At 34.1% G+C, this 27,171-nt stretch overlaps 1 protein-coding gene across 20 annotated transcripts in view; it reads right to left on the minus strand.

The window, feature by feature from the left end:
• The window catches only part of PARD3 (par-3 family cell polarity regulator), a 739,747-nt gene that overhangs the window by 291,083 nt on the left and 421,493 nt on the right, over window positions 1–27,171 (minus strand). For all 20 annotated transcript variants that reach the window (XM_069086491.1, XM_069086485.1, XM_069086482.1 and 17 more), the window contains 4 exons: window positions 21,995–22,086; window positions 17,042–17,125; window positions 3,737–3,862; window positions 1,856–2,238 (listed from right to left, as the gene is read on the minus strand). In XM_069086491.1, coding sequence (XP_068942592.1) covers window positions 1,856–2,238; window positions 3,737–3,862; window positions 17,042–17,125; window positions 21,995–22,086 — 685 coding nt within the window. The remainder of the gene's footprint in view (window positions 1–1,855; window positions 2,239–3,736; window positions 3,863–17,041; window positions 17,126–21,994; window positions 22,087–27,171) is intronic.

Consider the following 27,171-nt stretch of genomic DNA (forward strand, 5'->3'; position numbering starts at 1 on the left):
TCAGTTTTCTTATTTTACAAATGAGGCAGGATACCTTACCAAGAGAAAAATTATATGATCCAATGATATTGATAGATAAGAATAAATGGGTAGAAAATATTAATGTTATCATATTTGAAACAAAGTATAAAGGTCATGATTTTTTTCAAACCACACATTTTCATTTGTTTCTGGATTGATAGCACAAATCATTCTACAGATCATTCTTGACTTTTTCTCTTTTCTATCTTCTAATTCATTTAAATTTGCCTGTTTTCAACTATAATAATAAAGCTACAGAGACATACTGGAAAAGCAATTATTTGACTCAGTATGTTGAAACAACTCATCAATTCAGTTTTGTAAAAAAAAAAAAAAAAGGAAAATAAATGTTTGACTAAATCAATCGAGTCAGTAAAAATAAAAAAATTAAAATATTGCAGCCATAATTGAGTTTAAGGTGATATTAACATATTGCTGACAGCAAAGCGGTAATGACTCAGTTTGAGATACCATCATGACTTAGCAAAACGCCCTTATCCGAATTTCATACTATCCACAGTTATCACCTGGCCCAGATCCTGGTGGACATTTTACCCAGGACATTTTCTTTCCTTTTTCAATTAGATCAGTGCCTCTCTGATTAATAGTCTTTCTATCACAACACTTTCATAGGCGGGGATTCCTATGTAAATGCTGATATTTCGCTCAAATACCCTCATCTCCCAGTTCTTTAATCTAACCCACTGGTACGTATGACTTACTACCCCACTCATCTTCAGGTATACACAGAGATATTATATTCTTTCTTGAAATTGCCATCACTCAGAAGTATTACATGTCTATATTCATGACCTCTGAAATAATTTTTTCAGATCATAATCTTTCATCATCTCATCTTTGTCTATGCCTTTTAGCCTCTAGTCATTTTTCATCTTTACCATAGCCTTGATTCCTTCTACCATCCTTTCTTAATCCATCTCCCCTGCACTTGCTACACTTCCATTTCTTCCCTTACCACAGGCCCTTGGTGAAGCAAGTTGCCTCCAATTATCCTCCACTCTCAAATCCATTGCTCCCTTGTCCTTTCCCAATTATTTATTCAAACCCCAACTATGGTTCACATTCACAATCTGCCTCCTTTCCTTCTATTCATGGGCTGCTAAATACAGGTGGAAGAATTCATAAAACCTTGTGGACTAGGTCCATGACAAGTTTATGCTGTATCATCACCCAGATTGTATTCACTAAACATGGTGTTCCCAAGACTCTATTCTTGGCCTTCTTGTCTTCTTGCATTATGCCATCTCAGTTGATGATCTGATCAACAACAATAGGCTTAATTAATGTCTCTATAAAGATGATTTCTAAATCCATATATCCAGCTATAAACTGTCTCCTGCGTTCCAATGCTCCAGTAGCTTTTTGAACATCTCAAACTGGATGTCTTATAGGCACCTTAAATTCAGCATGTCTGAAAAATGAACTCATTATCTTTCCTACCTCTCTGAAGCTACCCCTCCACCAAATTTTCTATTATGCCACAATTGCCTATTTTCCACTTGATTATAACATATCTAAAAGTTTCTTTTATCTACTATGATCCTCAAGTTTCATTTTTCCTTCACAATTGTCAGGAAATATAACCTCATAAAGTTGCTATCAAGAATAAGGTCTAAAAATATAAGATATGCTTCCATAATATAGGAAAGCAAACAATGTGAAAACATATACTGATATTAATATGTTTAGTTATTTTAAAACTCTTTATATGTATTTATTTAGGGTTCATTGGTCTGAAGATGGTTCACAATATAATGGAAAAAAAAACAGCTTCTAATAAATAACAATTGAACACAATAAAACAATGTCTTACCTTTCTTAAGCTGAATATTAAGTCTCTTTCCTATTTTTTTGGTGTTATAACCACTGCTTGGAGTTGGACTAAGGACATTTTGCTGTGAGGGAGACACAGTTGATGGCAGTTTTCCTGCTATGTTGGCACTATGAGGTAGTTGTGAGTAAGAGTCTGTTTGATCAGCCTGATGATTCAGTCTGGATATTCTTTGGAGGGCAGGAAGTCCTGCACTACTAACACTCTTGTTATCCATATACTGTGTGTCAGGGCTGAAGCGGTTAGGATAGTAATTGTTCTTCTCACTTTGAGATAGTTGTTCATACTGTTCTTTCTTTGCCGCTGGGACCACATGGAACCAAATGATGGGTGTACGCATGGCTTGGCGAAACATATGTTGTGCTCTGGGTTTCAGAATGAATGAAAATTAGAAAATTAAGACTGGCAGACTAGGAGCATTATGAGCATAATTAAGTAGACTAATTAAGCAACAAGAACTGACAGATATAGCTGAAATTAAAATGAAAACTAAAATACCAATAACATATTGATCAATCAACCCTACATCTTTTGATGAAGGCAAAGATGCTACACCAGATATGAATTACATGTCATTTTTAGAAAAAAAAATAAAGAATAAAATTAACTATAACTGAAGTATATTATACACTAGCACTTGACTATGGGCCATATTAATTAACAACATTATGTATATCACTAAACCTCCAATGAAGTTAAATATCATCTTCAGTGGAATTAAATATCATTATCCATATTTTCCAAAACAATTTTTGAATATTTAACAGTAAATTTGTAAGAATTCCAAGAAATAAAATTTTGTACAAATTTATTTAGAAATTTAAATGGTAACTAGCAGTTGACTTCCTACTGCATGCTGTAAATATGTGAAAAAAGTAATAAAAAAAATCTATGAATACATCTACTTCTGGTTCTTGTGTGTATAAATCCAGGGCCACCATTATTTGTCACATAATTTAAAACATTAAAAGTAATGGGTTCCATTATCATTATATGATATCGGTACATTTAAACAAATTATAGCAACTAATTCTAATTCCTCAAATAGAAGTGTCTAATATTTACCTAAGCCTTTTACTCCCACCTTGAAAAACATTAAAAAGGAGGAAATGTTGTTTTCTCTTGTAGACACCACTTAGAAAACTATAGTAAAGATCCCTTAGAATTTAGGCATTTCTATATTGGCCTGTACTAAAGCAGGAAAACTCAGACAGCCTACAGTGCAGTTCTTTCATACTAAGATCCACAGGAGTTTTTCCTTTCTAAAGAATAATCTTTGAAAAACAGCATGGAAACTCCTTAAGTAACAGATACTGTGAAAACTAGAGGAATGGTGGATTTTTCCAAGATACAAGGCAAGTAGCAGAGTAGCAAAAGTGAAATGAGGCTATATTGGATTTAAGAAACAAGCCCTGTCAGTCAAAAGACATTTCACTTGTAGTCTAATGGTGGTAATTATACAATTGTTGTTGTTATTGTTCAGCTGTGTCTGGCTCTTCATGACCCTGTGGAGCACACTGTCCATGGGGTTGTCTGTACAGACACTGCAGTGGTCCATCATTTTCTTTTTCAGTGGATTAAGGCAAACAGTAATTTTTCTAGGGTAACACACCTAATAAGTGTCTGAGGCCAGATTTAAACTCAGGTATTCCTCAGTCCTGGCCCAGCACTCTATCTACTAGACCATTTAGCTGCTCTGATTATACAGTAGCTTAAATAATTAAAAATTTTAAAGGAAAGTTATGGAAGGGCATTTCTATCAAGAAGCCACACAGACCATTTTGCTATAAAGATTTCAAATACCTGCCCTATAGGATATCTAAAGCTTGAAAGGGTACAATGTCTTAAAGCAGACATACTTACTGTTCAAATCTTTTGTTGCGAAGGTCTCCATCATTAATCCTGACAATGCAATCATTCTCATGAAAAAGGTTTTCTTGTTCAGCCTTACCGCCTTTTTCCAGTCGTTTCACTAATAACCCCAGGGTTCTGGAACATTAAGAATACAAATGATTATACAAGCAATATCTCCTTGGTTCATATGATCCTACCCATTTAAAACCACTAGGAAATTCGCAAAGCCTTTCAATGGAAGGTGAGATGTACACTAACCCACTCCTAGTGAGTTTTCAAAAGGAACTGCTACCCATTGCTTCAGATACTATCCAAAGAACTTGTGATTTCCATCATGAACAGAACCCATTGCTAAGAAGGGTAAAAATCACTTTCTGACATGTCAGAGCAACAAGTTTTAGAAAGAAACTGTAACATTCTGTCTAACATGGATAACTTCTTGAAAAAGAGCTAGCCTGATGGCTCAGTGAATGTCACAGTGTGCAACATGGGAGAAGCTTGCTTTTGTCAATACTTTTGGCAGGATTTTTGCTGTGAGACAGTTTTGTGCCCTGCTAAGTGGGGATGCCTCTCTTTGAGAGGAAAAAAAAAGATAATCAGGTACCTCTGACTTCAGCAGCCTCTAGTTAAGAAAGGAATAACTGAGAGAAACTTACATAGTTTAATCAACTATTGAGTTTTCCTATTTGAGAAGAATTCAGGAATTTAAAGAAGAAATAATTTCCTGAGTTAGTATTTACATTTAGTAGGTGCTTTAGTTTCTGCATTTCAAAGCACTGTGCTTCTCACAATGCTAACTAGACCAATAATTATATTTCTATTTGAAGATATAACAGAATCAAACTAACCAAGGAATTTTGAAACAATGGCTGAGAGGAGACCTAACAATCTTTCCCTCTAATATCACTGTTCAAATTACCTAAACATGCTCCCTGCCCTCCCCAAAAAAAATGTTGGGCAAAGATTTAAAATGTGTATTTGCAATACACTAAGAAAAGTAAAGCATGAATTAAAAGTGTATGGTGATAACAGCTAGATAGTACAGTGAACGATTGTTGGGCATAGAATCAGAAAGACCTGAGTTCAAATTCTGCCTCAGATACTGACTTACTAGTTTTGTGATCCTGGGCAAGTACTTAACTTCCTTCAGTCTCAATTTCCTCATCTGCAAAATAGGGGTTAGACTTGTTGACCTTTAAAGGCCCTTCCAGTTCTAAATGTATGATTCTATGAATTCTTTACTCATCTAATACCTGTCAGAGTGCTGAGACACATGGAAGATTCCTTTATGACAACTTTGCCATTGATAAATAACAGTATATTTACCTAATTGGCATATTTTTGTCTATTTGTGTATTGATTTACTTGTATATTTATTAAAAAATAAAGTATCATTCTTATGTGGGAATTTAGCACTTAAAGATTTTTTTTATCATTTTCATAATTTGGGAAAACATTTTATGCCAGTGTTACCTTTCCTGTTTCAATTATGTTTCAGATAAATCAGTCAGTCTAAATACACAAATCTGCAATGTTGTAAGGTAATATGGATGTTATTGGAGCTTTCTAGGAGTCAAGGAGTTCTCCAATAGAAAAATATCATAAAATGAAATGATATTTCATCTAAGTTTTTGCCTTCAAGGATCTTTTCTTTCATGAATGTGGATTCTAGTGATCTCTTCTCTGTTGTTCAATCTCATAACTCTTTCTTCATATCCTCCATGGCACTTTTCACAGTCAGCCTTGCTTAATACTTACTGTATAATAGGATCCTTTTTTTTTTTTTTTTGCTTTTTGGAAGGGCAGTTGGGGTTAAGTGACTTGCCCAAGGTCACAAGGCTAGTAATTGTTAAGTGACTGAGGCCAGATTTGAACTCAGGTTCTCCTGACTCCAGGGCTGGTGTTCCTATTCACTACACCACCTAGCCACAGCAGTAGGATCTTAATTCCCTTTTAAATTTCAGGCTCTTTAGGGGCAGAGTCTATCCTTTACTCACCCAAAAACAGGATTAAACATTCAATAAATGGTAACTGAATTTAGGGAAAATTCAAATTTAGGGAAGATCCTAAAATAAAGTAAGTACTTAGTAAATGTTTTATTTATCTAGCTAGGTCTAACAATGTTGTCCATTGACATCATTGAGATAAATTGATCACTGGTGACAGGAATTTCATGTTGATGTTCTAGTCCTTAATAGTTATAACAAAGACAGGTCTTAATTAGTCCAAATAAGAGAAGTCTATTTCAACACAATTCCTTGGGATTTCTCATTTTGTTGGATACTTATATCACAATAATGAATGAAGCCACGGTGAAATTCTGACAAAAGACTGAATTCTACTAAAAGTTAATTAAGAATCACCATCACTGGTAAAAGTATTTTCAAATCAGCACATCTTCTGTGATTGTATTGACTTCACAAAACAACCATTTTAAGAACTTAAGTATTATAGATAATTTTCAGTGAATTTAATTATAAATGTACATATCACTAGAATCATTCATGGATAGGACCAGAATTGAAAATGGAGCATCTCAAGGGAAAGGACAAAAGTGAGTGTTAACTTGAAACCATTCAGAGAATCTGTAATAGTTAGGATTCTAGAAAGATATTCACAAATTACCAGGCAATTTTCTTAGTGCTGAACTCACTTTTGGAGAATAAAAATAAATAAGTCTGTCATCTCTCCCCAACCTCCAGCACCCAAAAGGAACAGATTCCGATACAATTGATTTAAGTAAGTGGTCCTAGTATAAATCAAGGCAAATGACCTTCAGACCTCAGCTATGATTCTATGAAAAACAAAACTAACATATTAGATACTGCTTTTGCTTCTACACAGCCATTCACAAAATCACTGAATGGAGCTACAGAGAAATGATGACACAATCATTAAACAGGTCATGTGAAAAAGGACAATTATAACAGAACCATTCAAGCTGTAGGTTTCTTGTTCCCCAAGGTATAGAGATTACTATGCTTACAAATTCCTGAAGTCATAGCATGAATTTACAAGATTTTAAAAACTATGTAATCAGTTTCCTTACACTTGTATATTTAAATACTGCTAGAGTTTGTTGTTGTTAAGTAATTTTCAATCATATCTGATTCTTTGTGACCCCATTTAAGATTTTCTTGGCAAAAATATGGAAATTTTGCCATTTCTTGTCTCCAGCTCATTTTACAGATGAAGAAACTGAGGTAAACAGGGTTAAATGTTTTGCCCAGGATCACAGAGCTAATAAGTATCTGAGGCCAGATTTGAACTCACGAACTCCTGCCTCTAGTCCCATACTTTATCCACTGTGCCACCTACTTTCCCCTGCTGTTGAGATTAGTGAGTCAGTAAACATTTATTAAGCCTCTGCTATGTGCTAAGCACTTTGTTAACCACTGGGGATACAAAGAAAAAGACAAGCCCTGCCCTCAAGGAGCTCACAATCTAATGGGAAAGACTATGCTTAAAAAGAAGCTGAAAAGAAGAGTTGGAGGGAGAGAAGTATCAGGCATGAGGCATGATGAAATTCTACAGGTGAATGGAAATTATGAGGTGGCTTCTTTGGTCCCCGTCCTTAAATGGAGACTCTGAGAGGAGCACTGTGATATCGAGCTCCCAACCTCTCCAGTAAGAGAGTACTGACAGGGACAAGGGGTACTAAGTTGCTAAGGAGGGGTGAGTTTCAGAATTGACATAATCTTCAAGAAATATGTGTTTCTGGAGATAATGAAGAACAGAGCAACTGAATGAGAAATGATGAGTTTGGGCCATGTCCCTCAGCTACTAAAATATTTTTTTTCTTTAAAACCAAAATGGGATATTTATATATAAGTAACCATTTACTGCAAGGATTTCAACCTCTTAGAATCTTTAAAAATCTTCTTGAAAATGTTTTGTCAACATGATCATATTCTTCATTTTCTATAACATGATTTTAGAGGAAAGCAAACAATGTGTTTGTAATAGAAATCATCTAGCACTTATTAACAGTGGTCACATAATGGAGTTTGTACTGAGATGAATCATTAATGCAGGGGGTACTTAAAAGCATTCTCAGTGATTACAATACTTTTTGTTTAACTTTGGAAAAATCCATGTCCTAGAAGTTCTTTTTCAGCTTAGGTAAAACGTGTGATCTTTCAACTAAATTTTGAACAAGCATTTTCATGATATAATAATGCTTTTGAGGGCAACTCACTGTTTATAAGGTCAATAGGCTAAATCAATAAATCTACTTATTAAGTGACTGTTTAATTACCACTATTATCAAACTTTAAAAATCTGATCATACTATTTGACTGATATCACTTCAAAAACAATTAAAGTTATGAGCTGAGCATATTTCACTTCTTTGGTAATTTATCCTTCTGACTAATCTAAATAAGCCTTCATATGTCAAGATGAGAATGTTATTAATCCTAACCTCTGGTAAAAACACTATAACATAGAAATAAACTACAAGTAAAAACCCACATTATCCCTCCTTAACCACAATCCACAAAATCCATTGTGTTTATTGTCTAAAACCATCATCTCAAATGCCGCAATATTTCTCTGAAATCTCAAAACTGACCCAATTTTAGAGGTAGACTGACCCCCAAGGGACACTTCACGTGCTCAGAGTGTAACTAAGTAGAATGAATGAAGCTTAAGCTAGCAGCCTGCTGATATCTAAATACTTGACAACACCATTAAATTCACTCAAAAACAGAATGAATTTAAAAATAAATCACTATCTTCTATGAAATCACCCCCTTTGTTTTACTAGGTGAATTGAGATTGCTAAGCAAAAAAAAAAATGAGCATTTTAAATGAGTAGATATTTCTTTATCTCCCATTCTCTATCTCAATTGTTCTGATTACTAATGGAATCTATAAGCACTAATTTTAGAAATTCAACTAGGTATAATAGGTGCCTGGATTTTACATGTTCTCTCCCAACAAATGAAGCACATATGCTAATTTTTTGGAGGTGGTAGTTTGAGGGGAGGCAAATGTATACAAATCACACTATTCAAAATTCACATAAAAGACACTTGATCCTCTCCCAAATAAACTGAAAAGTCAGTTTCCAATGATAATAGCTTACATTTAAATACCACTTTATGGTTTGCAAAGCATTTGTATTCTCATATATGAGGAAGATAGCAAGGAATTATCAGCCCCAAATTGGGCTCATAGGTTTAGTGATTTGTCCATGATTAGACAGTTAATAAATGCCAAAGCATAAATTTAGAGTATTCAAAGTTCAGTGTTTCTTTGTTCTATTTTCCCAAAGCATTACTAACTTTTTGATTATTTCTTCCTGCTGTTGTCTCCAGAGTTTGATTTAATATTACCAAAGAAAAAACAGTAAAAATAAAAACATATAGAACAAGAATAAATCACTTTCTTTGGGAAACTTGTTCAATTACATAATATTAGGCATATCTTTGATATCTTTTATGCTTGTTGTCTTTCCTATCAGAGCTCCTTGAGGTCATGGAGGTTCACTTTTGACTTTTTATTCCTAGTGGTCTAAGTCAGTGTCTGCTTTGCTAAATGTTTATTGATTGACTTTTCATTAAGACCTGGCTAGAACACAATTGGCGTAGCAGTCATCCTAAATCCAAATGACTAAAATGCTAAAAGCCCAGGAATGAATGTAAGAGACTGCTAAAAGCATAAATAGATTGTAAAAGATGGAAAAATTCTATATGTAGAGGCATGCAGTCTAATTAACTCCAATATAAAATATTAAAGCAAGTAAGGGTCAAAAAGAAAAAGTCCCATCTATCTAAGAAACATTTCTTAAGTACCTGCTTCGTACAAAGAACCACACTGATATCATGCCATGCAAAGTGCCTGGCATATAGCACACATTTAATAAATTCCATTCTTAATATTTGATGATTGATTGATTGGCTGCTAGTGAAAACTGCACCATGAGGTTGGAGGTGGGAAATGGAAAAAGAGACCTTTTGTGATCCCATCCAGCCTGAGGAAGAGACTATTTTATCCTTTTGAGACCGATCAGAAGGTCTTTCCAGCCAATACATATTCCAAAATTATTTTGGTACATAAGTATATGGAGGCATCATGTTAATAAGAACATAGGACTTGATATCAAGATCTGGAATCAAAATCTGGCTTTTATAAATACTGGCTGGATGAACAGGGAAAGATCACTCATCAGTTCAATGCCTCAGTTTCCTTAACTGAAAATGGGAATTGCAATCTTGTATTACCTTACATCTCAAGATTATTATAAGAATCTATCTTACAAGAAAGCACTTTGAAAATGGCAAAGGACTAAATAAATGTCAATTTTTACTAGTTTTGCTCAAATAGTGTAAGAGCCCTTAAAAACACACACAAGGACAAAACATCCTACGTGCCCTAGTCATTTTCACTTCAGCATGAATAATCATAAACATTAATGTAGTCATTTCGGTATGCATGTAATTTCCTCAATTTCTTTTTTTTTAATTCATAAGGAATGTTTCTTCATACAAACAAAAAAACCTTATCACACAAAAAGCAAATCATTAAGATGCTGAATTTTTGTACTATTTTGGAAGCATAATTAGAAATTTAACTGCTTAGATTATATTAAGGCTTGCACCACTACATTTTTACAAGGTTCATTAGCCTAATTATACACTTAATTAAAACAAACTCAGTCACACATGTTAACATTTTCAATCCTAAGTATAAATTACAACCAATGATAAAACTGAAAATAAGTAACAAATGTTTTATTGACATCTAAATTGGCTGAGTTAGTCTGAGTTTTGCTTTGATAATGTAAACTCACCACAACTGCCACCCAGCTGTATGGAAATGATCATAATTTATCTTAATAAAAGCTGACAGAGTATAAACACCACAAATGTCTAAAAGCAGAACTCTGAATAGGCCAGAATGGCATTCAGTAACCACAGAACAGTGCACAGAACACTTCACATGGGGAGCTTGGGTAAGTCACTAAATCTGACCACAAATCAATACAGTCACTATTATATATGACAGTGACTAAAGATATGGAACACTTGAAGGGAATTCTAGGAAATGATTAAACAAAGGTTTTCTAAAACAAATCAGTACTCACAAATAAGTAGATAAGCAAGATAACAAAAAGAAGAAAATCAAAACAGATTTTGTTAAGATTAAGCCATAAAAGACAAACACCAAAGCTCTTTAATTAAAGAGGTAAATTGACCTGAATTATACAATATAGTTTTCCCTTCTTTAGAAAATAAGTATGTTGAGGTATAGACAGATATAGGTAGAGAGACAGACAGATAGAGTAGCTAATGTTGACAAATTCCATCACCCTTAACCAACCTGGCAAGTTTTTCTTACTTAGATGAGCTGGTCCTTTTACAACTGCATACCATCACAGTCTGAGGTTTAAGCCATGCCAGTGTGGCAGGAACTAGCAAGGTAAGCAGGCAGCTGATATGGCCATTAACAAAAGCATGGTCCATTCTGGGCCATAATTAAGTATCAGAGGAGGAGCAGAGAACACACAGGAAGCACTGTAAATGTTTACTGATGGCATCGACATTTTTATTTCATTTAAATAGCAGACTTCTGAAAATCTGTGCAATTTAATGAAGCACAGTATTGCACTTCAACCCAAACATATCTACAATACAGCTTAAGTCTGCCATTGCATTAGCAAGCATATACATACAGGGGAAAATATTTTAATGTTTTCTGAATTTATTTTGAACTTTGAAAAAACAAAGTAGATCAACTATGGAAAAAATTTCAAATAAAAGAAATATTCCAAAGGATGATAGGGAATAACTATGAGATGGAATCAGTTGTGGAAAAACAGCATTTACTGACAAGTAAAACACTCAGTAAGAAAGTGATTATTTCAGTCCTTTCTCCATATGTGGGTAGATAGCTCCAGACTCCACCACCTACAGACAGTAGAAGAGAAAAGAGGGGTGGTAAAAGAAACTATACATCAAATTTTATTCTGTGAACAGCTTAGGAAAAAAAAGAGGGGAGGAGGAACAGACTCTTTAAAGTGAGTATTACATACTTCCTGGAAGTATAAAAATATAAAATTTTAAAAAAGCAATATACTGTAGCAGAAGCAGAGAAATTAAGCATAATGAAGGAAGTCCCCTGACTAATGGGAATAAGAAAAGAGAATATGATGTCCAAAAGGAACTTCCTAATTTGAGAGTGGTAGCAAACAATACAAAAGTAATTAAGCACCAACTGTGGTTGCATACACCTATAATCTCTGCTAATACTGGGGGAGACTGAGGCAGATAGATTCCTTGAGTTCAAAAGTCCTGAGCTCCAGGAGGATGGAAGTCAAGCAGGTCTGTCCCTACTAAGTCTGTGGCAATGTGGTGAGCCCCTGAGAGTGAAGAGTCACCAGGTTTCCTAAGGAACAAGTTATAGTTTCCTTGATAATCACTATTAGAATAGGCCTATGAGTGGATATTATACTCCCAGTCTCCCACAGATTCAAAAAAAAAAAAAAAAGAAGAAGAAGAGGAGGAGAAAATAAGAAAGGACGAAGAGAAAGAAAAAAAGAAGAATAAAGGAAGAAGAAACTATCAGTAGACGCTGATGAGTGCATTATGTCTCAGATTTTAGAGGTGAACTTAACTTAAAAGTAAAAGGCCAGGGGGAAAAAGCATAAAGCAAACTTTAACCTGAAGAAAATTCTCAAAATTATTTTTAAGAAGCATGTCCAATCTGAACAAAAGAAAGGTCACGATATTCAATATTTTATTAAAGGTAATGTCATTAAAAGGAGACAACACTACTAGAAACTAGCAATTAACTAAGGTTCCCTGAAAGGGTTCTGTGACAATTTTTGTCTGAACCTCTTTTTTTCAGATACACTCTATCTGGCAGCACCATAAGGTGGATGTGATGGTTTGTGGTCTATCCATTTATCACCAGTGACATTTTGCATATATCTGGGTACTGGGATTTTAAGAAAGTTGCCTCCTTTACCCAGATGCTTGCCTTCAGTGACCTTTTGGACTGTATAAACCAGGATATAGAATGTTCAATATATACTGGCAGTGTTTGGAAAACCTTCATCAGATTTTTATGGATAGTATTTTTCTCAGGTCTTCATGGTTGTTATAGGAATGTAAATTTTTAAGATCTTCCCTGCCCCTAGGCTTAAGTGCACCTGGAGCCTGTGGTGGGAGGCTTGTTTCTCAGGAGGTACTTTGTGATTGGGCAGTGGGTCAAGAAGGCTGTTACATTCTCTGAGCCAGGAGAAGGCTATATAAGCCCTGATGTGAGGCTTTGCTTTGGGGCTCACTTTGAGAAGTGTTGTATGATTTGACCAGATGAGACTCGGGGCAGCCGTTGAGAGCCCCCCAGCTTTGAAAAACCCAGATGTTGATGCTTCCCTCTCTGGTAACTGTGATTTGGTATGGATGTAATGGTTGGACAGTTTGGAGGCCTGTCTGCTTGACATGTTTTTCTGTTTTCTTGTACCTTCTGTCTGTATACTCTGATGTTCGGGGTGCTGACTTTCCCCTGAACAAGGTAAATAATATGTTTGATTGATTAAAGCAAGCTTGTTAACCCATTTGGAGCTGCTTTCCTTTAGAAAAGCAGATCTAAAGAACCTGTTTTGGCAGTCACCCTGGGGATGCTGGGGTGCTTGCTGCTACAAAGGTACTCACTGAAATATAATCACTATTTATTAATTCTTACTAAGAATGCTTTGTTAACACTTTTCTGTTTAAAATTATTTCTATTTAAAGAAAAAGATGAACATTATAACTATGGGTATCTGGTTATGTTAAAATCTCTGTCTGTAGATGGCAGAAGATATTTCTTTGTCCTACATGGAACCATGGACATCATAAACCAGAAAATTAGTAGGTGAAGTTTGGAACACAACATCTGATATCATAATTTGACAGAAGATCCAAGACCAATATTTGAAGAAGACTATGTCTAAGAACAAGGGTCAGTATAGTTACTTTTACTGGGAAGAGGTAGAAAAATGTAGAGCAAAAAGAACATAATGGAAAATGACTGTTATAAGAAATAATGAATGAAGAATTTAGAGAAAAATGGAAATATTTCCATGAACTGATATATAGCAAAGTAAGTATAACCAAAAGAACAAAGTACAGAATGAATAATAATAATATAAATATGAATAACAGTAAAAGAGAGTCAAACTTAGAGCCACTGAAAAGACCAACCTCATCCAACCATTTGTGCCTCTATCCACAAACACACACATACACTGATAAAAGATATGGAACTATGGATGTTGAATGTTACATATTCTGTAAAATATGGTCAGTTGGTTGAATTGCTTAATTTTATTTGTTACAAGTGAAGGTTTAAGGAGAAAATATATATACAAATATATATATATATGTATGTATATTTAGCAAGTGACTAAGGGAGGTATCAGCAAAAAAGACAAACAAAAGGAATTATGTGTCACTCCATGTATACTAGCCATCAATAATGGGCTGATTGATAAGGTCTATCAGAAGCAATTGTGTTAGACCAAAGACATAAGACATTTGTGGCCTAGTTTCTTTTAATCTAGAAAGCAGGATGACACATGTTACATTTTGAATGAAGCTATACTTCCCTCTTTCCTTTGGGATTCCCTTATTTTTTTTCATTAATACTCAAGGCCATAGATTATTCAACAATGACTTGGTAAAATAAAATGATCCCCTTATAGCCAGAGTGACTAAGGGCTATGTTTTTTACTTCCTTCCTTAGACACTTTTTTTTTTTTTGCTTTTTGGAATGCAATTGGGGTTAAGTAACTTGCCCAAGGTTACATGGCTAGTTTTTATGTGTAGGTGTTAAGTGTCTGAGGCTGGAACCAAACTTGGGCCCTCCTGACTCTGGAGCTGGTGCTTTACTCACTGTGTCACCTAGTCACCCCTCCTTAGACATTTTCACTGTCCATAACCTTAAGGACTTTGCAACCCGAAGAAAAGAATGATCTTAAAATCCACGAGAATAGGACAGAGTCCTTTGAAAAATAAGCATGCTATAACTATAAAGCAATAAGAATGAATATTTTATATCTTTAATGGGAAATTGAGAAACAATAAGAAAAAAGATTTTTTTAGTCCTTATGTTTTGTGATTCTAAATGAGAGATGCAATAATATCTTAAGAACTTCTCAAATGGGCAATGCAAAATTTAAATTATCTCATTTTGAGTTATGCCAAAGGTTACTTGAAATTAAAAATAATGATGCTGGTTCACCAATAAGACAAGGTGTTGAGCAAGCAGAAAAGTATTTTGTACTATAAAATCCCTGTTTGGGTCTGGCACATACTGACTTAATTTAGATGGGATTTTTAAGACTAGCAATAATTTGTTTAACTAGTTGTTGTGGTCAAATGAGGGTTAGACAAACTGCTTTGCCCTTCCCTTTCCATCTTCATTAATTTCATTCTATCCATGAAAGGAATAGAAAATATTAGGGGAAATATAGACAATAGCCACAAAGCATAAATCTGACTCAAATATAGCAGAATTTCTTAAAAGATTAATCTATATCCTTCAATGTAAAAAAAAGATTTCTTAAATTACTCTGCTCTTGGTCAATCCAAATGATTTCCAAACATACCTTTATCACCTAACTATGGAAAAAACAAAGCAGTTACTATACTGTAAATATCATAATAACTTCTCCATTCCCCACTATATCCAGGAAAACATAACATTTCTATCTACTGTTTAAGGTAGAGAATCCAGAAGAGGCAACCTAACCCTGAGTAAAGCTATAACAAAATTATATAATGAATTCTACTTACCAAAGGACTAAAAATCATATTTACCATGTTGAATACATTACTTCCAGAGATCATAGTGATTATACAGAAATATTTTAAATTCTTTTTAAGTAATTAGGAAGCATAAATGAGTGTGAGTTATGTGAATATTATAAAAAGTTGTCTTTGGTGGTTCAGCTCGTTTCTACAAAGCCTCTGATGCTATTTTTATTTTCATTGCCCAACAAAAGATTGAACTATAATTCTCATGACTCACAAGCACTTAAAGTAATGCTATTTTCCTTCTGGGGGTAAGAAATAGTAGAGAAAAAGAAATTAAGGAAATTGTTTTATTAAAATGTGATTATACACTATGTTTCTTATACATAATAGCTAGTAATAGCTAGCATTTATATAGCAATTTAAGGTTTGCAAAGTGCTTTATTCATTAACTCATTTGATCCTTACAACAACCCTTGGAGGTAAGCACTATTTATTACCCCATTTCAAAATGAGGAAACTGAGGCTCCTAGGAGGGGATAAGTGACTCTAAGGTCAATTCAATAAATTGTACCTACTATCAGCCTTACATATTCATTTATAAAAACTATACATTTTCTTTCTCTTGGGAGCTAGAGTGGTCAAAGGGAGAATGCACTAAACTTAAATCAGGCAAAAACTTTACTTCATCTGCATTGAGGTAGTCTCTCTAGGGAGAAAATTCTAGAGTGAAGGGGAACATTAGGTTTAAATGTCTACATAATATCTACCTAATATAGAACATTCATCAATAGTATTTGATGAAGATTTTTTAAAAATGCAAACTCATTTGTGTCAGAGGAAAATTCTGTGAGAAGCAATAAACAATTCAGAATGTTTCAAAAACCATGCCAATAAACATCCACAAAGTGCTTAGTATCTGTCATTTTCATGATCTTACTTTTCACTGATTAAGAAATCAGGTAATAAACTAACATCAATTACCATTGTGTAAAATTTTGAGACTGGAGGTGAAGGAAGATCACAGAGTATGTTCCATGCTATATTAAAGACATTAGTAACACAGGTGACTTAGTTTTGATTTCTAAAATCAATTTTAAAAAAAGAGTAGAGAACTAGAATAATTAACCAGAAAGCATTTAAAAAATATATTTAACTTACTTTGGGGAATACTGTAGGGGAAAGAGTTTTTATCGGCTTAATTCATCTAGGTAATTGTTTAATTTCTTTACTTCACTTTGCTAGTCCATCTGGAGTTCTGATTTTTATGTCTATTGTCAATTTAGCAGAAAATATTCCATCAGCTATGTAGAATGTTTGTTTAAATTATAATGAACAATAAATTCATTAGGGTAATTTGAAGGAAATGCATGATGAGCCTGTGTACCTGCAAATCATGCCTAAATGTATTCTCTAATCATGATGTACATATAAGGCTGGATTAATAGAGGTCACAAAATTTAAATGTTTTATATTAAGAACATGCTAAACCAACTCCATACATTTCAGCATAAACTAAGATAAAACACTTCATGTTATGATTCAATTAAAATCCTACACAATACATTACCTTCCGCCTCGAGCACTGAAAGGCACTACATGGATTCCCAGAGGCCCTCCATCGTTGGAGACTTCTACGAGCTTTACCATATCACTGTGAGACAATGATGAATGAGGGAACATGAACATGTACTGTAAACAAACCAAAAAAACAAAAACAAAAACCACAAAACCAAAAAAGGAAAGAGAAAAAAAAAAAGAAAAGCAAACCACAACACAACAAAGATACCCACCAAACACACAACATCAATATTCCGGAACGTGAGCAATGGTGATGAAGGCAACAGTAAACACTACATACCTGAATATTAGTCTGATGGCATGAAAGAAGAGCAATCATCAGAAATAACTACATTACATAATGCCAAACTAATATTTCTGATGGATTTCATCATGTCTAGGAATAATGAAAGAAATTACACCACCCTGAACCAATACTGGATTTCATCCCAACTCACCAGCCTATGTGGCTACTTTGGCCATTTTTAAGAGTATTTAGAATTTTTTAAACTGTCTCTCCCAAATTGCCCCCAAGTACACATATTGCATTTTCCTCAGGAAATAATATAAACAAATATATTTCTTAAAAGTGTGTTGACTTACAAGGCTATTTCATACTCTAAAGCAATGGTCTAGCATAGCCTTTAAAAATATATTAAAGAAATAAGCATCAGAAATTTTGATGTTGCTTTTAGAAACAAATTCTTTATCAATTTATGTTTTGAGCAGGGATAGGGACTGGAATAGGACCTGTGATTTAATTTATATCGAGTTAATTCTCTCTACCAATGCAGTTTGGCACCTTCTTTAGCAGGTAATAGTTTTAGGGACTTGCCTAGAGCACAGAGAGGTTAAGTGATTTGCATGAGGAAACTCAGCCAATTTGTCAAGGGTAAGGACTGAACATAATCCCCCCTGATGTTGAAGCTAACTCTATTCCACTACCCCATTATACCTCTCATTCATAAAGTAATGGCAATAATATTTATAAATGCTTTAAACTTTATAAAACATTTTCTCTACAATAGCCTTATGAAGCAGGTCATATAACTTTTATTGTACCCATTTATGGATAAAGTAACTCAAATAAATTGAGTGATTTCTCTGTGGTCATAAACCTTGTAAGCTAGGATTTGAACTCATGTCCAGGACTCTTACTAATGAAAAGTTACGGCCACTAGCTTGAAAAATTTTATGGGTTAAAAAAACATCGATTTTGATGATATGATACTTCTGCTGGTTTCTCATGCTCCCCTGGCTCCTTGAGGGTGGATGCCCATCAGGATTTTTTAACAAACCCCCTTCTGTCTGTCCTTTTTCTTAGTTATCTCACAAACTCACATGACTTCAGCTGCCATCTCTATGTATTTGACTCCCAAATGTTTCTATTATTCCAGCCTCTCCTGACAACTCCAAACACATCTTCTATCTTCCTTGTGGATATCCCCTCCTGAATAGCCTACATCAAATTTCAGATAGAGTATTCCAATCTGAAATTATTGTGATCATACCTAGAACCAATGTTATCTTTAATTTCTCTATTCCTCTTTAAAGGCACCACTATCCTTCCATTATCTGTAGTTTAGAACATTTAAATACTTTTTTACTTTTTCTGATTCTTCATACCAAATAGAAAATATTTTGAAACAGAAAAGACCCCAAAATTGACTTGTTTCTGAGATGAATATAATCTAGCATGACTGTGTGACACTCCAGAAAAATTAGACTAGTCTCTGTCTTCTGTTTCTCTCCTTTAGCTTATATCACCTCCATACCTTGAATGAATCTTCCCCCTTTTCCACTAACCCATCAACTCTTTTAAGCTTCTCAATTACTTTAGAGCCTCCTCTATCCATGGATGCTTCCATGACCCCTTACCACTACCTCATTCAGGTGAAAGTCCTCTCTAGTCTCTCAAATTTGTCAAAATTTTATCACCACTTAACACAATGGCAGCAAAATATAGGTGATGATAGGTAACAATAAAATTAGGGTTAATTTTCAATCAAATAGTCATCCAGGGTTTATCATTGAATGCCTTACAATCCTTAGGAAAATCACAATCTTTTTTTTTTTTTTTTAGCAATTGTGGTTAAATAACTTGCTCAAGGTTACATGGCCAGTTATTTTGTGTGGGTGTTAAGTATCTGAGGCCAGAACTGATCCTGGGTCTCCCGACTCCAGGGCTGGCGCTCTTACTCACTGCGCCACCTGGCTTCCCTGATAAGTCACAATCTTTATGGGTCTCAGTGGTCATCTGCAAAAAGAGAGACTTACTGATCTCTAAGGTCAATTTAATTTCTAACTCTGGCTGTTTTGATCATGATAATATTTAAGTCATTTAGGCTATTAGCATTACTAATATCTTATTAGTATATAAGCTTCACTCTAAGCTTTAATTCATCAGGGGAAAAAAAATTTGTGACTTCTCCATAATGCTTATTAAATCAGTCTTTCATTCTCCTTTTGAAGTCTGCTTGCATTTATCTCTTCAATTTCTTTACATCTTTTCCCCCTGAAGGCTATTTAGGGTTTTTTTTTCCCCATTACTGTTATAAAGTAATAAAGGGTTTATAAAGGGGTCCTAAGTGAAGTTATTTTTAAAACTAATATTGACATGAAATGCTACAATTTACATTTTACCCAAACATTTGGGGCAAGTTAAAATGGTCATTTAATTAAAACTAATGTGATATTAATTTGTGTTAATAGATGTATAGCACACAGAAAATGAAGAGGAGTGTCAATCCATACTAATGTTCTGATTAGGAATATGAAATATAATGTACAGGTATTAAGGTGTTAATGAAATTTGAAATTAAACCACATAAGGGAACTCATGGTTTTTAGTCTGAAAAAGGTATGACTTAGAAAGTACAAGATTAAAATCTCTAAATATCCAATGGCTGTTGTGCAGGGTTATTGACTACTGTAACTTGAACAAAGACTACATGCTAACCTACAGAAGTATCCTATTCTACATTGGTGGATATAGTAGTACCTACGTCCATGAAATCAGAGATCACTGAAGACAATTAAACAAATTTGAACTTGTAGGTTATCTGTTTGGTTCCCCAAGAGAACTGGAATCAATGACTGAAACAGATTTTGGCTTCACAAATAGGAAAGACTTTCTTTATTAAAAACACGTAGTAGAAAAGTGAATAGATAGATGACCATAGTGGATTCTTCCAAAGGATGATTCCATGTATTTGGCAATGGTCATATCATTTAACATGAGGCTTTGAAACTTAAATTTCCTTCTTTTTGATTTCCATCCTTTCTAAAAGGTTAAAATAGTCTTAAGTTCAGAATATACAAACTGCATACTAATATTGTTAATATACTAATATAATATAATACATATAAGTATGTAACTTAAGCATTTGAATATGTGTACTATACATAGAAGCTATGTTTATATATACAAATTGTTAAATTTATCTTCTGTTTATGAAAACTGAAACACAAGAACAAAATTTGCTTTCTACACTGAAGAGAATAATTGGTTTAAAATGTTGCAGTCTAAATTGCTCATTTAATAAAAAGGGGGTTTCTCCTCCTCCTCCTCCCTTTCCCTCTCTCCCTCTACATATATATAATACATATGTATATATAATGTATGAATATGTATACATATGTACACACATTTTATTTCTTTTTTTTTTACAAATTACCTAAATTCTTTAAACCAAGAGTAGAATTTTATCCAAGATCAAATCAAAAGATTTTAATCATTCTTTATGATATATTTTATAGTTGATTTTCCATAATATATTTTAATTTCTGGGAAACTTAATTTTCTTTGATTGAAAGAAATACACATATATTATATCCTTATATAATCACTATTCAATCTCTTTTACTATATTAGGTGACTATTAAAGTAAGAATAGGGTTCTTAATTTTAATGTGCTCCTTCATTGATAACTGTAGTCAACCAATCATTCCTATTATTTCTGTATTAAAATACTTCCATACTTAACACATCTTGGCTCTCTTTGGACTAAATGATTGGTATGACAGTTTCTATTGGCTTAATTATTGCCTTATGATTGCTTATATTTTCAATTATATATACACATACAGATATGCTAGCTCAGAAGGCACTTTTTTCAATATATTTCAAAAATAATCAGTTGGAAAAGCAAAAATTCAATGAAACCAATTATCTGCTATTCATCATGGAGTATCCTTTATTACCACCTGATGTTTACTAAAAAAGATTGCTTGCTATATAACTCAACATACCAAATTGTCCCAAGTGACATTCAATCAGATTACATGTATAATCTGAGCTTAAATAACATAAAATATCAATACCACAAAGGTATGGATATGACCATGAAAGATCACTTCTATCACAAATTAGTTAGCAGTATCTGTTATTATTTAAATAACAAATTAAGATTATAACTTTTCTAATCACTCACCTACCTCAATATTCCTGGGATATACAGTTTCCCCAGATTTTGGGAGCAGAGGAAGAATTCAAGATGGGTCACTAATTATATTACACCTTCATATCTTGCATGTACAATAATTAAATATTAAAAGGATTTTACACATTTTTAATGGGGGGTGGTAAGCAAAAGGAGAAAATTGTAACATAATGGTACCAAATTTAGAAAAGGATGCATGTTAATATGACTAATAATTTGAAGCAAATACTATTACATATATATAAATAAATATATTTGTTTATGAAGAGTATATATATATATATATATATAAAGACTATGCATATCTGAATATTCATGTACCTTATACTACAATCAATTCACATTTTTGATGCTAATGATGAGAGAACTCTATAAAAAAAGAAATGCACTATGAGAAAATAAATGATGCATCTATTTCTCATGAAAACACAATAAATTCTATGAAATGCTATTTGTATGTGATACACTGGTATGAATGATGCTAGGCATAATTTAAACAATTAATTGTAGTAGCCACTTACTCCAGGGAAAGATTAGTGGTATTCTCCAAACCAGTATCAGCATGTCCAACTGGTTCTACACGGCTATTATCCTCCTCCGTCCCATCTTCATCCTAGAGAGACAAAGAGATTGGAGGTATATCACTTAAATTACAAGCATGAATTCCATGATTCACAGTTTGAAGCCCACAAGACCTTAATTCAGTAAATACTAGGAGGATATTTGGACAGTATATAAAGACAAACTAATTTTTAACAATAAAATGGGGGGCGGCCAGGTAGCACAGAGAGTAAGAGCACTGGCTCCAGTGTTGAGAAGACCTGGAGATTGAATCCCGGGCTCAGACACTTAGCACCCACCCAGAAACACCTGGCCATGTAACCTTGAGCAAGTTACTTAACCCCAATTGCTTAGGGGCGGCCAGGTGGCTCAGCGAGTAAGAGCACCGGCTCCAGTGTCGGGATGACCTGGATCAAATCCAGGCTCAGATACTCAGCACCACACCCAGAAATAATAACTGGCCGTGTAACCTTGAGCAAGTTACTTAACCCCAATTGCTTTAAAAAACAAAACAAAACAGAAAAAATGGGGATGAGGACAAGACGCCCCCCCCCCCCGATTTTGTTCAGGGCACATTTCTGAGTTCCAACATCATTTGTCTATCAAAAATAAGAAATATATTCTAAATCCAAATGGTTATCCTACCAAATTCCCAATGAACTGTACAATTTCCATAACAGCTATGTAGAAAGATTGTTTGATCCACCAAAGACCTAGCATAATTTTGATTCTGAGAAATTTTGTTAGTAGAGTTTTCCACACAATCTCTCCAAACAATCAGTACCATATTGGAGGGAGTGGTATAGTAAATATTATCTTGGCAAAGAATGACCATTTACAAATAAAATAAATACAAGGCTGAGTTTTTCATTATATTGCAAAAACTGAGTGAATCTTTTACCTCATCCCCACATGATGACTCCCATAGAGGTGTATTAGCACTGTATGAAATCAATATAAGAAGTATATCACTAAAAATGGCAGCTAAGTGGGAGGGCGGATAGAGTGCTGAATCTGAAGTCAGGATGGCCTCAGTTCAAATTCAGCCTCTGATACAAACTACCGTGTTATCATAGGCAAATCACTTAACCTCTGTCTGCATCAGTTTCCTGAGATAAAATAGATAATAATAGTACCTACTTCATAGAGTTGTTGTAAGGATAAAATAGGACAATATTTGTAAATTGCTTAGCAGAGTACCTAACACATAGTAAGTGCCAGGAACTTGGCTATTTAAATAAATATTAGCTGTTGTTTTTGTTATTGGATTAATGCTAAGATACCTCATGTAATTCATGACAATAACTGGAAAATATTCAGTTTTCAAAATACAATGTTCAATAGAACCTTATCATAAAGGTGAGACAGGCTGTGAAGATAATTATATATAATTGAATTGTTCTATTTCCAGGGAATCTCAGAGTGGAGACACTCACACTCACACACACACACACATGCATGTGCACACACATACATATATTACTTTGTTGGGCTTATTTTTAATGTACAACATAGGAATATGTTTTCAAATGTGCATCTACATAATTTAAACTATTTCTAAGAAGAGTGTCACGGTTGTTTCATGTGAATTTATACATTTAATTATGTATATGATCAGTTTGTTGTCAAGCAATGAGTTCTGAAAAAGATTTGTATGTTATCAATTGAAACATTAATCAACAAAATAAGTGAAAGGTTATGAGTTCAGTACAGTGTCAAACAATATATTAAATTTTTGAAGAGACATTAAAGCAAGGCAGAGGCGGTAACATCCAATTGACATTTTCTCTTGAGTGTTTAACAAAAAAAAGGAAGAAGTTGGAGGCACGCAGATTTCTAACCATTATAGATGTGCAGTGTCCCTCTCTTCCTCCCCATGGCAGGGCTCCACATGAAGCCAACCTCTTTGAAGACTGATGATCTTGTGTTTTGAGAGGCTCTAATATGCACTTCTTAGTCATCTATCTCATTTAAACAACTCACAAGAAACACATTTCAAAGGTTAACCAGCAACTTGAACCTGCCTAAGGCTGACATTATGAATGTAAACAAGAACTCTAAATGTGAGGGTGAGTAGAGTGGTTTATAAACTAGATGTAAAAGATGGTTCAGCAAGTTGAAGAAATTTGGAAACAGGTTACATTAATAATCCATGTCTCCTAGAAACATTACTGACAAACATGTAAGCATTTACTATAGTCACCTTTGAACCAGATGAAACTTCAATGGGGCAACCAGGAAACAGCAATAAAAATGAACTGTCCAAAACTATTGTGATCAAATAATGAGGGAACATTTGCAGATACGCTGCTCCCCCATCTAATATCAGGCTCCTGTGGGCTTGTGTAGTAGGATTCCACATGTCCAAGTCCGGTGTTCAATTGGATAGCTTAACATTTACTAGCCTGAGGCTGAGCTGCAGTTGCTATGAGAACCAGAACTCTGAATTTCCTGATTTGGGGATGTGTAAATAGCATCAGACCTACTGCTTGCTTTACTGGGCTATCTGGAACTTAGGGTTGTTTTTTTTTAAGGGAGATGTGACTGAACATGTAGTCACTTATAGTGAAAAGCATCTACTAAGCCTAGCTTCTTTAAATTTTCCTTGTTGGTCTCACCTATAATTCAATTGGTACAGAAAACTCCTAAGGAAACAGATCACACCTGCGTACTGAAGGAACATATAAAGTGTCAGATCTAGAGTTAAGAAGACTTCAGTTCTAATCCAGCCTTAGACACTTAGTAGTTGGATGACCCTGGGCAAATCACTTAACTCTTGTTTGTCTCAATTACCTCATCTGTAAAATATAATAATTGTACCTACATCCCACAGTTATTTTGAGGATCAAATGAGACAGTTATAAGGCATTTAGCACAGTGTCTCATGCAGAGTAGGTAGGTGCATGTTGTTTTCCTGTATCTACTTACTTTATTTTACTTTACTTTACCTAAGTGTTTCCTTATTAATCATATTCACTATTTCTTGTAACATAATAATATTGCATTTCACTCATATACCAGAATTTATTTGGTATTTTTATTCTTATTATATGACATGTCATGTAATCATCTAAATTATAGAAAATGTATAAGGATTCTCTCAGTCTCAAGAGCTATATAGTGATTTTTCATCTTTATAACAAATTTTATTCATATCTCTTATTTTTGTATCAACTAGATTTCCTACTATTATATCACTCTCCCCAACATCTCAGAAAAACCAACCCTTATAGCAAAGATTTAGAAAATAATAACAATAAAGAGTAAAGAGCAAGAAAAAATACAAAATTCCAAAGTAATCAAACTTGATATTATATGGAGTGTTCTATATCCATGGTCGCCCACATCTGCAAAGAAATGGTGGGGAGGAACCTCTTTGCAGCTTGATCATTATAATATCACAGCACTGTTTCAATATTGTTTTCACCTTCTATCCATTTTTATCACTGCAGTCTTTGTGTATATAGTTTTCTTGTATCTACTTCACTTTCCTTGAGTTTGGAGAAGTCTTCCTATGCTTTTCCACATTAATCAAGTTCATCATTTTTTTATAGTATAGTAATATTCCATTTCATTTTTGCACCAGGATTTGTTTAGTCATTTCCTATGTGATGGGTATTTTTCCCCTTTTTTTTTCCAAGACAAAAAGTCCTGTCACAAATATTCTAGAATGACCTCATCGATCACTGTCACAAAGTGTATAAACATTTTAGTTACTTTCTTTGTAAAATTTCATGTTGTTTTCCAGAATCTCCCAGTTCTACCAACAATATATTTGTGTACCCATCTTTGCACAACACAACCATTGACTGTTCCTATTTTATCATCTTTGCAAATGGGTTTGTTGTGAGGTGATTATATTGGGGGTTTTAATTTCATTTCTCTTATTATTAGTAGTATTTTGGGGCATTATATCATATGGATAATGGTTTGTAATTCTTCTTTTGGGAACTGTTTATTCATATGATAATAAGCTGCTGAAATGTAAGTCAATATGTTTCTGTATCTTACTTCTGAATTCTTAGGTTATAAATCAAGGATTAAAAATCAAGGACTTATGTCTTATTCTTTTCTACATGGAAACCATGGTTCCTCATCAATGGCCCAGGTTTTGGTGGAAAGAAGGCCTTGGAAAGATCACTCTCTTGAGTCAGAGGACCAGAGTTTAAACTCCACTTCTGATACTATGTGATCATGAACAAGTCAATACAGTTTCCTCATTTATAGTGTGAGCAAACTGAATAGATTAGATGGCCTCTGAGGTCTCTTCAAGGGCTATGCATCTATATGGTCCTATCACCCATATGACAAATTAGTCCTTCATTCAGTATTACAGATAGTCAGTCAATAAACATTTATATAGTAAATGCCAGGCACTATGCTAATAAGTTTGTGTATATCAAACCTTTTCAACTTTTAATATACTAATGTTAAGTGTTGCTTATTATTATGTCTGTTGTGATAGAAGTATTCCCTAGAGAGAGGTCCTCAAGATGTGCTCCTAAACAGATGAGGTTATGAAAATTTCAACAAATCTCAGAAAAAAGTATTGTTTGCATCTGAAAGACAATGCAAAGTCACAAATGAAATGACTGGATAATATTGTCCAGACTATAACATAGACTTGGATAGGCAACCTATAGATGTCATCCATTAGGGACAGGGACAGTCACTGAAGCAGGACAATGAGCCGGGCCTAGCACTGAACAGAAAATTTAGTAAAGTTGATCTGGCTTTGGGAAACAATAGTTTTTAATCATCTCCACTGCCTCTCAAACACCACTACTATCCTGGTGAAATTGTGTAAAAGTCTTGCAATACTATCTATGGTCTATGAAGAGTAGAAGGTAAGGATACAACAAATGACAGCAAAGATGCCCTTGGTGAGTAGGATCCACCTGATACTACAGAAGTCATATGAAGGGTAGGAAAAGGGGCTAGCTAGATCTATAATGTCATTGAGAGGAGAAACTCCCAGAAGGAAACTTCCCAAACCAAGGCAAGTGAATGTGTCCTCTAAGAGAATTGCCTAGAGCTCAAAGAGATTAAATAATTTGCCAGTGGTCACATAGCCAGAGATAAGTCTTAAACTCTCTCTCTCTCTCTCTCTCTCTCTCTCTCTCTCTCTCTCTCTCTC

This window comes from Petaurus breviceps, unplaced genomic scaffold, assembly GCF_028583685.1.
Source record: "Petaurus breviceps papuanus isolate PSGF00001 unplaced genomic scaffold, PetGlider_PUasm1.0 178, whole genome shotgun sequence".
Taxonomy (NCBI): domain Eukaryota; kingdom Metazoa; phylum Chordata; class Mammalia; order Diprotodontia; family Petauridae; genus Petaurus; species Petaurus breviceps.